General features: G+C 56.6%; 4 protein-coding genes across 4 annotated transcripts; all 4 read left to right on the forward strand.

Annotated features, from left to right (window-relative positions):
- Positions 1 to 545: 545 nt before the first annotated feature.
- ABB37_07840 (putative small Rab GTP binding protein) lies at positions 546 to 1,475 on the forward strand (the record flags this gene model as incomplete). The annotated part of the gene is made up of 1 exon (XM_015806625.1): positions 546 to 1,475. The coding sequence occupies exon 1, from the start codon at positions 852 to 854 to the stop codon at positions 1,473 to 1,475; it is 624 nt and encodes a 207-aa protein (XP_015654989.1). The 5' UTR covers positions 546 to 851.
- A 652-nt stretch (positions 1,476 to 2,127) lies between these two features.
- Positions 2,128 to 4,784, forward strand: ABB37_07841 (putative Class 3 lipase; the record flags this gene model as incomplete). The annotated part of the gene is made up of 1 exon (XM_015806626.1): positions 2,128 to 4,784. Exon 1 carries the CDS (start codon positions 2,265 to 2,267, stop codon positions 4,782 to 4,784), a length of 2,520 nt encoding a protein of 839 aa, XP_015654990.1. The 5' UTR covers positions 2,128 to 2,264.
- A 550-nt stretch (positions 4,785 to 5,334) lies between these two features.
- Positions 5,335 to 8,072, forward strand: ABB37_07842 (hypothetical protein; the record flags this gene model as incomplete). Its single annotated transcript, XM_015806627.1, has 1 exon — positions 5,335 to 8,072. The coding sequence occupies exon 1, from the start codon at positions 5,730 to 5,732 to the stop codon at positions 8,070 to 8,072; it is 2,343 nt and encodes a 780-aa protein (XP_015654991.1). The 5' UTR covers positions 5,335 to 5,729.
- Positions 8,073 to 10,145: 2,073 nt separating this feature from the next.
- On the forward strand, positions 10,146 to 11,107 carry ABB37_07843 (hypothetical protein; the record flags this gene model as incomplete). Its single annotated transcript, XM_015806628.1, has 1 exon — positions 10,146 to 11,107. The coding sequence occupies exon 1, from the start codon at positions 10,484 to 10,486 to the stop codon at positions 11,105 to 11,107; it is 624 nt and encodes a 207-aa protein (XP_015654992.1). The 5' UTR covers positions 10,146 to 10,483.
- Between the last annotated feature and the right edge of the window lie 1,908 nt (positions 11,108 to 13,015).

Raw genomic sequence — 13,015 nt, forward strand, 5'->3', positions numbered from 1 at the left:
AGAGGAAAGACAAGGAGAAGACGCACTTGCACACAGAGAAGCACGCGCTGGTCCCTCCAGCGTCTCACCTCTGCGAACCTCTCTTTCTCTGTGGCACCTGTGCCGGCGCCTCTTCCCCACCCTTTGCAAACATCCACTCAGAGGAGCAGCGGCACGGCGCTCTGCTCGTCTCTTTCTAGTTTTAATTCTTCTTCTGCTGCTGTTGTCTTGTAAGTACAGTTACCTCTAACGAGTTCCTCAGAGCAAAAGAAATAGTACGAGAAGCCGGCTCATGTGCTTCGTGGTTTTTGGGAAGGCACGGCACATCGGAAGGCCGCAGCGCCGTCGTGCACGATCAGGCGCGTTTAAAGAAAAAATAAAAGGATCTCGACACCCTCGCGGGAGGATCGAAGTGCACCGCAATGTTTTCGTGACGAGTTTGGAGTGGAAGAAAATCAAACGGAGACGCCGCCTCTTTCCCCTGCCGTGAGATGTGAGGAACTACACACACACACACACACCATCTTTATTCCCTTCTCCCCCATATCGCCGCACTCCGCCTGCAAAGCTGGTAAAGGAAAGACGACGAGAAGAAACCGCACGCTTCAACATTCATTCAAGTGTCACCACTGCCATTATTATTTCCCTTCTTGTTTCTGAGGGCTTCTTTGCTGCTCTTCAATACAATTTTGCTTTATAAGGAGAACGTGTAGTTGCCTGAGCTGCCGTTAGGGCGCATCGTTCGATAAGCACAATCACACCTACAGATACATCTCCTGCTGCCTCACTCTTTTTCTTTACTGCTATTTAGCCACGTGCATATCCATTCACTTCGATCTCTCTCCCCACCTCACCGCCATCATCGCCTTCCGATGTCCTCCATTAGTCGCTCTTCCGCTGCCGCCTCAGCGAAGAAGTACAAACTCGTGTTACTCGGTGAAAGCGGCGTGGGCAAGTCCTCCGTTGTCCAGCGGCTCATGAAGAACGCCTTCAGCGAGAGCATCAACAGTACCGTTGGCGCCTCCTTCTTTCGCTACACGTGCAACGTCGGCGAGGACACCGTCGTGTACTTCGACATCTGGGACACCGCCGGTCAGGAGCGGTTTAAGAGCCTCGCCTCGATGTACTACCGCGGTGCCGCTGCCGCGATGGTGGTCTTTGAGATCAACCTGGCGGACACGTTCGAAAAGGCGAAGTTTTGGGTGCGTGAGCTGCACGTCAACTCGCCCGAGACGCTGGTGGTGCTCGTGGGCAACAAGAAGGATTTGGAGAGTGAGCGGCAGGTGTCGCTTGCGGATGCGCAACGGGGAGCTGCGGAGATGAACGCGCTGTACGTAGAGACGAGTGCCCGCAGTGGGGAGGGGGTGCAGGAGGCCTTTCAGACGGTGGCCCAGAAGTTGGCGGAGACGAACAGCACTGCGATTGTGCGTGAGGGGGGAGTGGTAGGGCAGGCGGAGAGCGCAACACCGCGGCGCCGCGACGGCGGATGCTGTTAACGCCTCCATCACATTTTTCAACTTCACAAGTACACGAAGTGTGTTCGAATGAAGCTCCTAAAAATACATTTGCTAGCACTGCGCTCTGTGTTCTCAACAGTTTCTTGTGCGGTTGTTTTAAGCATTCTGCTGCGGACACGTGCGCGCTGCGAAGGTCGACGCTGCCTTCTCTTCGTCGTGTGAGCACTGTTTCTAGGAAGAGCAGAAGAGAGCGAACGCTACTAGAACTGTTTGGAGGTTTAACGATCGTGGAAGGCGCGTGGGATGTGTTCTACTTCTTTTTGTTCTTCGCTTTCCTGTTTTGCTGCCCAACGTTGCTTTCGTAAAGTTTTTTTTTTTTGGCAGCTTTGTCTCCCCCGCCGATCGTGCCGTTGTTTCGGTTGTATGTTTGCCATTTCGAATACAGTTCTTTCTCCATCAAAACTGACAGACATGAATGTGAATTTTTTTTCCTTTAGATTTGAGGTGAATTCGGTGCGGCTTCTCTGCTGTGAACGGCGACCGCGTTTGTATTGGCGCGGCGGGAAACATGCTTCGTGCAGAGACGGATGACCGTTTACACCGTTGGTTCTTCCATGCAACAGAGTTACACAAATAACCTTAGCTTTCTTTGCCTATTTTCTTTTCTGTTCTTTGCTTTTGTCTGCGTGACAGCTTTTGGAAGGTACGTCAGAGAGCGTAGAAGGCGACGTGTTTTCTACGCCTATCGCACTCACGGGACGCCGTTTCTGATCACACACACGCACACACCTGCGAAGACCGCAAACAGCAAGAAGGACTTCGTCAACAATGGACAATGCACAGGCGCCCTCGCCAGGCGCCCCATGCCGTCCAGCTCGACCACACGCCCCACAGCCGCAATGGGACCAATTCGCAGTAGTGCGCGACTGCGTCTACACGCACACACAACCCCAGTGGCTAGAAGTGACGAGCGAAACAAAGCGGGGGAGCACAAGAGAAGGACCGTCTTGTTCCACCCCATCCGAGTTGCGGACGCCGAGCTGGACGCCGACGGTCGTGCGCCCGCCCCCTCTCGAGGCCTGCCGGGTGTGCACGACGTGCCTCCAACCAAAGCAGGCGTGCAGCTGCAGCACCTGCTATGTATGCCAAGCCTCGTTCCTCAAAAACCGTCATCACTGCCGCCGCTGCTGGCACGCCGTCTGCGCCAGCTGCTGGGGTCACAAGCACTACGTGCACATGCTAGGGCGACCGATGGTGGTGTGCGATCGCTGCTCTGTCCCCTGGGCCCTGGTGAACGCATCGAAGCGGGACGAGGCGGGGCTGCTGTGGGGCCTCTACGCCCTGCGCATCGCAGGGGACATGCCCCGCCTGTGCATCGCACCGTTGTGTTGCACCTTCACGCGACGCCTCACCTGCCCCGCGTGTGGGCTGCCGACGGTGTCGACGCAGCCGCACGAGGCGCGTGTTGTGCGGCCCAACGGCGTCTCGCCTGCGGTGATGGACATGATCAACGTGCTCGACATGCAGCAACTCTCCCTGCGGGCCATGGTGGTGAATGGGATGACCGTCGCAGGCGTCGAGCGGCTCTTTCGGGGCTGCTTCCACAACTACGAGGAGGTGCTCGCCTTTCGTGCAGTGACGACGGCGACGGCGGCACAGCGAATTCTGCTCGCGAGTGTGGCTGCTGCCATCGCCTACGAGTACGTCGGAGCGCCGAACATCACGCTGGGCTTGTCGGACATCCCGTACGCGCGTGCACTGCAGGTGACGGTGTCGCGGGAGCGCTACACGCTGCTGGAGGTCCCCGGCCGAGTGAAGTTCATCGCCTTCCCCGGCACCCACAACTGGCGCACGCTGTGGGTGGACATGCAGTTCTCGCGGGTGTCGGAGTCGGTCTATACGAGGCTGCACGAGGGCCTTCAAGCGGGCCCGCAGCCGTCCTCGGAGCCCGTCCCACTCTGCGGCGGCGTACGCAAGACGTGGACTTACCACGTGCACGGCGGCTTCGCGCGTGAGGCGCAGGAGGTGGGGCTGCCGGTGGAATCGCTGCTGGAGGACGTGCGCCACGGCGGCTACACGTTGGTGCTGTGCGGGCATTCCATGGGTGGGGCCATCGCGCAGTACCTGAGTCTCCAGCTGCTGCACAAGGCGGCGGCCCTGCTCGTGCCGACGGACCCGCGCGCAGAACCGAATTTGATGTGTGTCACGTTCGGTGCGCCGCTGCTGGGGAATTACGAGTTGGCAGACCACGTGCACGGCTGCGGGTGGTCGCACCTCTTCCACAACTTCGTCTACCGCAGCGACATCGTGCCGCGGGTGTTCTGCACGGATGAGCTCGCCTGGGATGCGCAGTCGCGGCTGACGCAGTCGCTGACTTCCGTGTTTGCTGCCGCGCATAATTGGTGGCGAGGGAGGAAAACCGCGGATCAGAGCAGTCGCCAGAGCAATAGCAGCAGCAGCAGCAGCAATAGCCGAGCACCATTCGACGCGTTGTCGTCGTCCGAGACCGACGCGAGTGTCAGCCCCACGTCTGTCGAACGTCTTGTGCGGTTTCGCTCGTCTTCGGCACAAGCCGAAGGCCCACTGCGTGAGCCGCCGACGGAGGCCCACAGGCGTCACTTCCTTCCTGGACTGCTGTCCAACGTGGTGCGGACGACCGCGGCGCTCTCGGTCGGTCTTACCGGCGGCCTCGGCGAAGGCACGATTATTTCAGAGGCAGATGGCGGGGTGACCGATGCGACGACGAGCGACGACGAGGAAGAAGCCCGCATTGCGGCTTACATGGACACGGCGATCCGGACGAGTCGTGACCTGCTCGAGGAGGAGAAGGCAGCGGGCGGAGAGGACCTAGTAGAGAGCCGCACGTTGTCAGGGAGCGCAGTCGACAGCGGTGGGGCGGCGGTGCGGCGAGATGCGGATGTGGAGGCGGCGCTGAGCGCCTTCACGAGTAGCTGCAACCGACGGCAGGCTTCTTTTACCGCCAGTCACGTGAAGCGTGCGCGGAGCAGCGGTGTCGAGGCAGCGGAAGCATACGTGGGGGAAGCGCCACCCGAGCAGGGGGCAGCTCGCGCCACCGTTCCCAACACGCCACAACCACCACCGGCCGCCTCGGCGGATGTCACGGCGGATGTTTTCATCCCCACGCGTCGCATGCACCGCCGCTTTACCTGCTTTGGACGCTACCATTTTGTGCAGTTCGGCAGCTACGGCTACGTCTCGACGGCCGACTCGGAGACCGCCTTCGGCATCTTAAAGCACGGCTGCGACGAGAAAGTGGTGCTGCGCGATCACTCCGTCGCGGCGTACAACCGCGGGTTGATGATCCACCTTTATCGCAACCTCGAGTAGTCAAGCGAGGAGGCGCGGGTGTGGGTATGTGTGCCGAACACTGTGAGGTGCTTCATTGTTATTGCCTGCTCAACCTTTTCTCCTGCGCCTTGTGGAGGTCACGTTTCTGCTGTTTTAATTTTGCGTCTACCCGTCGTCCTAAGCATTCTACCGCGACAACGTTGTTGCGACGCTGCTGCACTGGAGAGCGGAGGAGGGGTAGAAAGAATGGATGGCGGCTCCATGTATTGTGCGTTGTTTCCTCCCCTCTTTGTTTCTCTTGTCGTCATCCGCGGCGGCAACTGTGTTCTTGTGCTTCTTTTTCAAATAGAAAATAGTTGCTGGACAGCGCGCGTATCGGCTCCAGTTAAACCCAAAGCCGTGCTCCGCGTTGCTTCACCTGAAGCACCGTGGAGAAGGAGAAAAAAGGGTCGAACTGCGCCTATTGATTCCGCTGAAACGGGACTGATGGGCTGGCGGCTTTCATGTGTCGTCGCGCTCGCTTCCTCTCTCCCTCTCCCTCTCATATCTCTATCTTCCCTCTCCACTTCTCCATCTTGGCGTGTGCCGCAGAAATCCATCGTTGCGTTTGACCGCTCCGTGTGCTCGTCATATTCACAGTTCTCATCGTACCACCGCCTTTTATTTGCTTGGGGCCCTTCTTTTCTGCTTCCTCATTGAAAACCAAAAGAAGTATCACATATATTCCTTTCCTTTTTTGTTTTTTTGCTGAAACGTTGTTGTTTCTTTTCGCGCTCGTCGTCTCCTCCTCCTCGCCCATCCTCTCTCTCTCTCGCACGCTCTATTCCTTGTGGCGTAGGTAGATACACCAAGAAGGCGGCATCGGGGGAGGGGCGTAACTCATTGCTACTGTTTTCATTGTAATTCACGGCGTACTCGTGCCTGGTGTGACACCCACCCACGTATTGAACGCACTTACCTTGTTATCTGCCTAAGAGAAGAAAGATGGTGAGTCTTTTCGGTCTCACCAAGGATAAGAAGGAGAAGAAAAAGGCTGAGGAGGAGCAAGAGGAATCCACGCCCGTGGCAGACCAACCACCACCACCGCCACAAGGCGGTGACGAGGCGGCGGGCCAGCAAGACGGAGGCATCGCCTCGGTGCACCATAGCAGCGACAACGTCGCCGACGAAGCGAGCCCCTCCGCTGCACCTCACAACAATGACGCCACAACACCTGTCTCCGGCCAGGTCGCCGAGTCCGTCTCCAGTGAGAGCTCCGAGCACGAGAAGAAGGAAGGCGTCTCGCGCTACGTCTCGTCGTACGAGGGTAGCGCGGACGGCCGCTGCCAAACCTGCAATCTGCTGAAGATCGCCTGCAACTGCCAGCGCTGCTTCCGCTGCCACCGCTACCTGCTGACGCTGTCGAGTCGGCGACACTGCCGCCGGTGCTGGCGTGCGGTGTGCCCGAAGTGCTCCCCCTTCGAACGCACGAACGACTTCCTTCGCGGCGAGATGTCCCGCACCTGCAAAGAGTGCGCGGTGCCCCACGCGCTCGTCTACGTGACGCAGCTCGCCAACAGCTCCTACGAAACGTTGAACGCCGGCGCGAAGCTCAACACGCAGGGCGACAGCGAAGACGGCAGCAACGAGGCGGCGGCCGACGTGCACCCCCACGCGCACCCGCTCGACACACGCCCCTTTCGTTGGGGCCTGTACCTTCTGAGCTGTGAGATGGACGCGCCGCGGCGGTGCATCAACCCCTCCTGCTCGAACCCCATCTCGTACGACCTCGTCTGTGCCAAGTGCAAGGTTGTCACCGTGACGCTCGCCGCGCACCAGCTGCGTCACGTCGAGGTGGCGGATCGGACGGACATGGCCGCCTCGTCGGGCGACAAATCTGCCGCTGTGATCACCGAGGCGGTGGAGAACGCGGTGCGGTTGGAGTACGACTCCGTCTCGGCGGCCCGCACCACCGCGGAGGAGGACGCGATCTTTGACGCCGCGCTGCCCAACGAGAGCGATAGTTACCTCTTTGCCAACCTGCAGGGGGACAGCTGGTCGTCGCGGAAGGTGCTGCTCTCGCTCGTGGCGTGCGCGATTGCGGCCGAGGCGTCGGCCATGCCGAACATTTCCCTGGCCATGATGGACACGCCACCCTACGCCCAGCTGCTGCGTCCCGTGCAGGTCAGCGAGGTCTTCAGCGTATTCGACGCCCCTGGTCACGTGCGCTTTATCGCCTTCAACTCCGGGGCGAGCAGCCGCTCCTCCATTCATCAGGTGCTCGGCACACACATGACCGCGTGTGAGGCGTGGACGAGTTCGGCCATGAAGAAGAGCAACGCGGTGGCGAAGGTCGTCTCGACCTCTCACGAGGCCCATGCGGCGCGATTGACGGAGTGCGTGGCAAAGCTGAATGTGCGGGAGGGGGTGCTCGCGTACATCGCGGAGAGCGACGTGCTCCGCAAGCTGCCGGAGATGGTGGACAAGACGGCGAAGGAAGGCTCGGACGTGGTACTGTGCGGCCACGGCATCGGCGGGGCGGTCGCCTCGTGGATCTCCGCCACCCTTCTTCTGGAGAGCACTGCCGACTTAAAGGATCGGCTGATGTGTGTTACCTTCGGTGCCCCGCTCGTGGCGAACCACGCCCTGACGGATCTGCTGAGCCAGCACGAACTGCACAAGAACTTCCAGCACTTCGTGAACGGGAGCGACATGGTGCCCCGCATGAGCTACATCGACGCGCTGCTGGAGTCTGGCAACACCGTAGGGACGGCGTCCATCGTGGGGCATGGCGAGCGCGTGGCCTCCGCCGTGGAGGTGCGGGAGGCGGTGGTCATGTGGGTGGGCCGGCACGAGGAGCCGCTGCGGGTCTCTGCGCCGCAGCTCCGCACCGGCAAAGAGGGCTTCTCCATCAGCAGCGTCGCCCGCAGAATGCGTAGCGTAAACGTGTCGGATTCGAAGAGTAAGAAATCGAAGAGTGCAGAGGAGGGTGAGGCCGCCTCGGTGGCAGAGGACGGGGCGGGGGACTTGTTCCGCACAAGCCGTGAGCCCTTCGACAACAACATCATTCGCGCCGTGGACGAGAATACCGCGCTGACGCTGCACGACGTCGATTTTCAGCGCTTTGTCGCACCGGAGCACCGCGCGAAGCAGGCGATGGACCCGTTTGGGTGCTACCACTTCTTGTGGCACACACGCGGGAGGTACATCTGCACCGATGACCCGTCCACTTCCATTGGCTTCCTGTCCGACCGCACTGACCTGCGCGTGCAGCTGCAGGATCACCTGCTGAGCTCTTACAACAAAGCGATGGTGGAGTACATCTACTCCATATCTCCGGGACAGTAACCAGGATTGAGAAGACGCATCGTAATGCGATGGGCTGCCTCACCGCTTCTTTTATTTAGGGGGAGGAGGTGCGGCCTTTTTTCTCTTTACGGTTTTCTTTTCCTTTCTGTCTCCTCCAGTAGTGGTCTCTCCTCATTGTATTTGCTGTTCGGAGCGTTTCAGTTTGCTTTTCGCTAGTAACTTTCCACCGCTCGAGGCAGTGAGTTCCGTTGCGCTTTGGATGTTATCCTGATTGGCCGCTGTGCATGCGTCGATACACGTTGCGTCGCCCTTCTCTCCTTTCTTTCTGAGACTTTCGTGTTCTTGTGTTCCCTTCTATTTGTTTCTTGATGGATTACCGGCGTGCGTTTTCTCCGAGGTGCGCTGCGCACACCTCATGCGCTTCCGATTTTCATCGTTTCTCCTGCGCACGCATCGGCGCCTCCGTTGCCCGCATCAAGGCGGAGTGTTCGTTGTGGATGTTTCTATCCGTTTCTCTGCATCCTTAGTTTCTTCTTTCTTAATAGGAGGTGTGCGTTGGCGGAGGCGCACACACGATCTCCGTACGTACCGGAGAACGTGCACCTCCAACCCTTTTCTTTGTGCTTCTTCATTCACGCACGCACACGCAAGACGCAAACTCATTGCGTGCGCTACGCACTTATTACACGAAGATGCAACGAGAAGGTGCGATGGTCTTTCGTGGCAGCGCAGCGCATCGGACGAAAAGAAAATAAACTGCAGGACTCCACGCCTGTCCGCGTATTGCTTCTTCGTGTTGTTCCGCGTGGCTCGTTTCCCTTTATATAATGAAAACAGCGTTATTTGTTCCTTTATTTTTTAATATATATATATATATATATATATATTGTAGCGCTACTTCTCTTCGCATAAATGTCAACTGCTGATGTATCGCCGGCGCAAGCGCACCCACCGTCGCGCAAGGTACCCCTTCGTAGATAAAGAAACCCGTAAAAGACACAACAACTGAAATGCCGCCGACGCATGCTGCCCGCGACTTGAGTCAACGCCTCCGCAGATGCTAGCACTCTCGAACGCAAAGCGAAAAACATTAAAAAATTCGTGTCATCGTATGACACCGTTCCTTCTCATTTTTTTTTCCCTCACCGGGTTATTTTTTGCCGTTTCCGTTTTCCACTCCCTTTTCTTTCTTTGTGAGTTTTGCAAGCCTTTTTGATGGTGTTTCTGGCTCTCTTTTCCTCCTCACCTTTTCCATAGTTGTGCTGCGCAGACTTTTGACCCTTTCCTTTTCACTTTGCTGTATCGCTGCATTTCTTGGCGCTGTAGATTTCGTCTTCTTTCTTCTTCTCTGTGTGTTTGTGTGAGTGTTTTGCCGCACACCCGCCCCCTCATGCAGAAGCGCCTAAAGAAAAACGCGGCGAATGACGCCGGAGATGGAGTGCTCCGTCTGGACAGCTCCCTCGCCGTCGCTATTCTGGGTCTCTTTGCCTTCTCTAGTATTCCGCGTCTTTTTTTTTCCCCATTAATGCTGTCTGCTTCACCGGTTTGACGAAGCGGGGTTGTGCGTGACATCCGCGTTTTGTTTTGTGCTCTGCTCGCTGCATCTACACACTGCGGATACTACCACGTTTTGTGATTTAAATTCTTTTCTCTTTTTTTCTGTTTTTCACTCTTGCGTACTGGCGCCTCTCTGTGCTCTAGCGAAGCTGTCCATCGCTCATGGCGAGTGACAAGTTCTTGCAGTCGAGCGTTTCTTCCGTTTTAGTTGCTGTTGCTCCGCTTCAGCCCTTTTTCTCCGTTTTCATTGCCAGCATACATAACGGCGTCGTAATCAATTCAGTGAGGAAACGTGAAAGCTCGAGAGAGTGAGTGTAGGCAAGTGCACACGTATGTGCATGTTCGTGAGAACACACTCGCATGAATCCAAGCGCTGTTTTTATTTTTCTAAACTTGTGTTATGAGGCACGCAACGCATCATTGTGCCGAGGGCAACGCTGCGGAACCAGTGGGGTGATTGCTCTATCAGCTGTTCTGCTGCTCGCGCTTCTCGTCTCGCCTTCACTTCTCGCCTGTTTCTTACCTGTTCTTCTTCACACACACACACACACACTCAGCTGTTACGAAATACGCGAAGTGCTAATACCCCTCTCCTGCTTGTTCTCCCAAGGAAGCAGCACACGCGGGTCCTCAACGTGGCTTTTCGTTTCTGTACGCTTTCCTCCCTCTCCTCCTTCTACAAAGAGGAAAAGCCTAACCGAGCGGTGCATTGGCGTGCTGACCCCCCCCCTCAAGGTTCAACTTGAAAGCGAAGCAGATAAAGGACGCTGCGTAGTCAACCGCTCGCCTTTTTTGACGCCTGCACCTTTCCTTCCCCCATTCCTCCACGGTGAAGGATGCTCTCGTGTGCGCCGTGGCGTTGCTCGCTGGCCGCGGCCGCGGTAGCCTCGCACATGCGCAACAGCAGCACTAACCTGTACTGCGCGATGCGACTCCGCACATCAGCCACCACACCGCCGCCGCCGCCCGCCACCGTGCCGCCGACGCCGTCGGAGCAGCGCTTAGCGACGTTCAAGCGCTTCTACGAGACGGTCACGCGCTGCAGTACGGCCACGTCGCTCCCCCCTACCCCGCTGGGCCACGGCGGCAGCGAGCGCATTCTGAACAACGAACTGCTACACGAGTCACCGTGGCAGGCGAGCTGCGTGGAGGTGCGCGAGCGGGTCGTGGCGGAGGAGCGGCGAGTGTTGAGTTACGACAACATCGACTTCGCCCGCCTGCGCCGCGGAGGCCGCCTGGCCGCGGAGGGCAATACCCCGCGTCCGTACTCCAACGCGGAGGATGTGTGGCCGAAAAGGGCGACGCCGCAGGGCCCTGGACTGGACGTTGTGCACTACTACGAGACCTCCTCGGAGGCTGGGCTGGCGGGTTATCAGCGAATTGCGATGCAGGTTCGGAAGGGGGTGCTGCCGGGCTCGTGCACCAACTTCTCTGCGGAGTGCGGCTTTGCGGTGTGGGTTGTGCCGCTCGACCGCTACGCGCAGGCGATGAAGGCGGTGGGTTTACTGCCCAAGTAGGACCCACGACCGGGAAAGGAGAAGGGAAAACGAGAAGAATCAAATCACATAAAAACAGTAAAAGAGGATCGTATGGGAAAGGCGCGGCTGGTGGGATGCAAAGTCCATGAACCGGGCAAACACCTGCACGCGAGCACCCGCGCTGGCGTTACCTCCACAGCAGCGTTCGTCCTCGTCGCGTTGCCGCAGCAATCAAACCGGTGAGCAAATAAAACGTGCCGACGCAGTTTCCCTCCTTCCTGCGTGTGTGTGCCCGTGCAGCGCGTTGGTGTGGCACGATGCCCTGGAGAAGTCGACTCGCCGCGCGCGTCGCTTAACGGATGGGCGCGTTGCGCTTCTCGTTTCGCTTTCGAGGGCTTCCGCTTCTCTTTTTATCCAAAAGTATCTCTTTGTTTTTCTGTTGCTTTGAACTACCAGAGTTTTCTCTTTGTAATTGCCTTCCATCGATTTGTCTTTCTCGATATCTTTTCCCTCTTAATATCTATGCAGCGGCACAATGAAGGAAGCAAAATGGATTGACCTGCCTCTGCTTCTTTCCCCAACACCTATCAAGGCGATAACCGCAGCCTATTCTAATCGCGTCTGGCCTTGAGAGGTGTACGCCACCGTTGCGGCTCTGGAATGCCTTTGCAATCACCGTAGGCTCGAACGCAATACAATTTTTTTTTTCTCTGTCTCTTCTGTTTTCTCAAAAGCCTGGTTTTTTTTGTTTGTTTTCCATCCGAGATAACGCCTGGCGGTTGTTGTCTTTCTTCCTCGTTTTCGTTGTTTTCCCTCTCCAGCGGACCCGCTACTACTCGACAGGAATGATGAGTTTACAGAGAACAGCGAAGGAAGGGGAGAGACGTGTTGTACGCCTTTTGGTTTCTTCTCCCCTTTGCCTTTGTTTTTTTCCGCGCTGTCAACTCACTTTCCATTATGAGAGAAAAAGTATTAGAAATTATTTACGAACACAATTTTTCCTCTCTCTTTCCCCCTTTTTTAAAATTCCCTAAGAGTGCGACATTTCCAATGTGTTACCGTCAACTTCACCGACGCATCATTCGAGATACGTCTGCCACCCTCGATCTTTTGGCTTTGTTTGGTTTCCCTTTCCCACACGCCTTTTGATATCCTCGCTCCACGATGTTGTTTCCAGTGCTGCCTTCTCTCTTCTATTTTTGTTTTCCTTTCCTTCTACTGTCATTGCACCTCACTTCTGCTCTAGTGCTTTCACTCTCTCTCTATGCTTCCGTTCTCTTTGCGGCTATCTGATGTTCGAGGTGGTGGTTTTTGTCAGAGAAGACTGGCCAGCCTTAAAAGTGGAACATTTCTCTCTTACTGCTTCTCTATCTATGGATTACGGTTTTGTGTTTCTCTGTGTTCTTCGTTCAGCGCCGCTCCCTATTCGTGCTTTGCTCGCCGCGTCGCTTCCCTGACATCTGTGTGCCGCGCTTGTTTGTATAGTTCTTTTGCCTGTTCCACTTGATTCTGTTGAGCAGCCACCTTCCCTGCCGTTGTAGATCTCAGTCACCACCACCACAGCAGGAGTCTCTTTCTCCTTTCGATTCAACTTCTGTGGTGTGAACTACAGGTCTGACCCCCCTTTGCTTTTGTTTTTGTTTGTGTGTCCATCACGGTCAACGTGGTGTGTTGTAGACGTGGCTCCTGTCTGCCTCCGAGGAGAGTCTCCAACAAGGTTCTTCCTAAAAAAAAAAAGAGATCTTTGTTTTGCTGGTGTTCTATGAACTGCGTTGGTGGTCGCCACCGGCGCTTTTTCCTTTTCTTTTATGCGCAAACTATCCTTCTATCTTTTAGCGAATATATATCTATGGTTTTTCATTTGCCGCTGCCGCTTTTATGGTGTGAAGTAGTGCTGACGTCGCCGGCGGTTCTCTCTTCTATGCATTTCTCTCTGCTGTTTGCTAG

The sequence above is a fragment of the Leptomonas pyrrhocoris genome (genome assembly GCF_001293395.1).
Source record: "Leptomonas pyrrhocoris isolate H10 chromosome Unknown, whole genome shotgun sequence".
NCBI lineage: Eukaryota > Euglenozoa > Kinetoplastea > Trypanosomatida > Trypanosomatidae > Leptomonas > Leptomonas pyrrhocoris.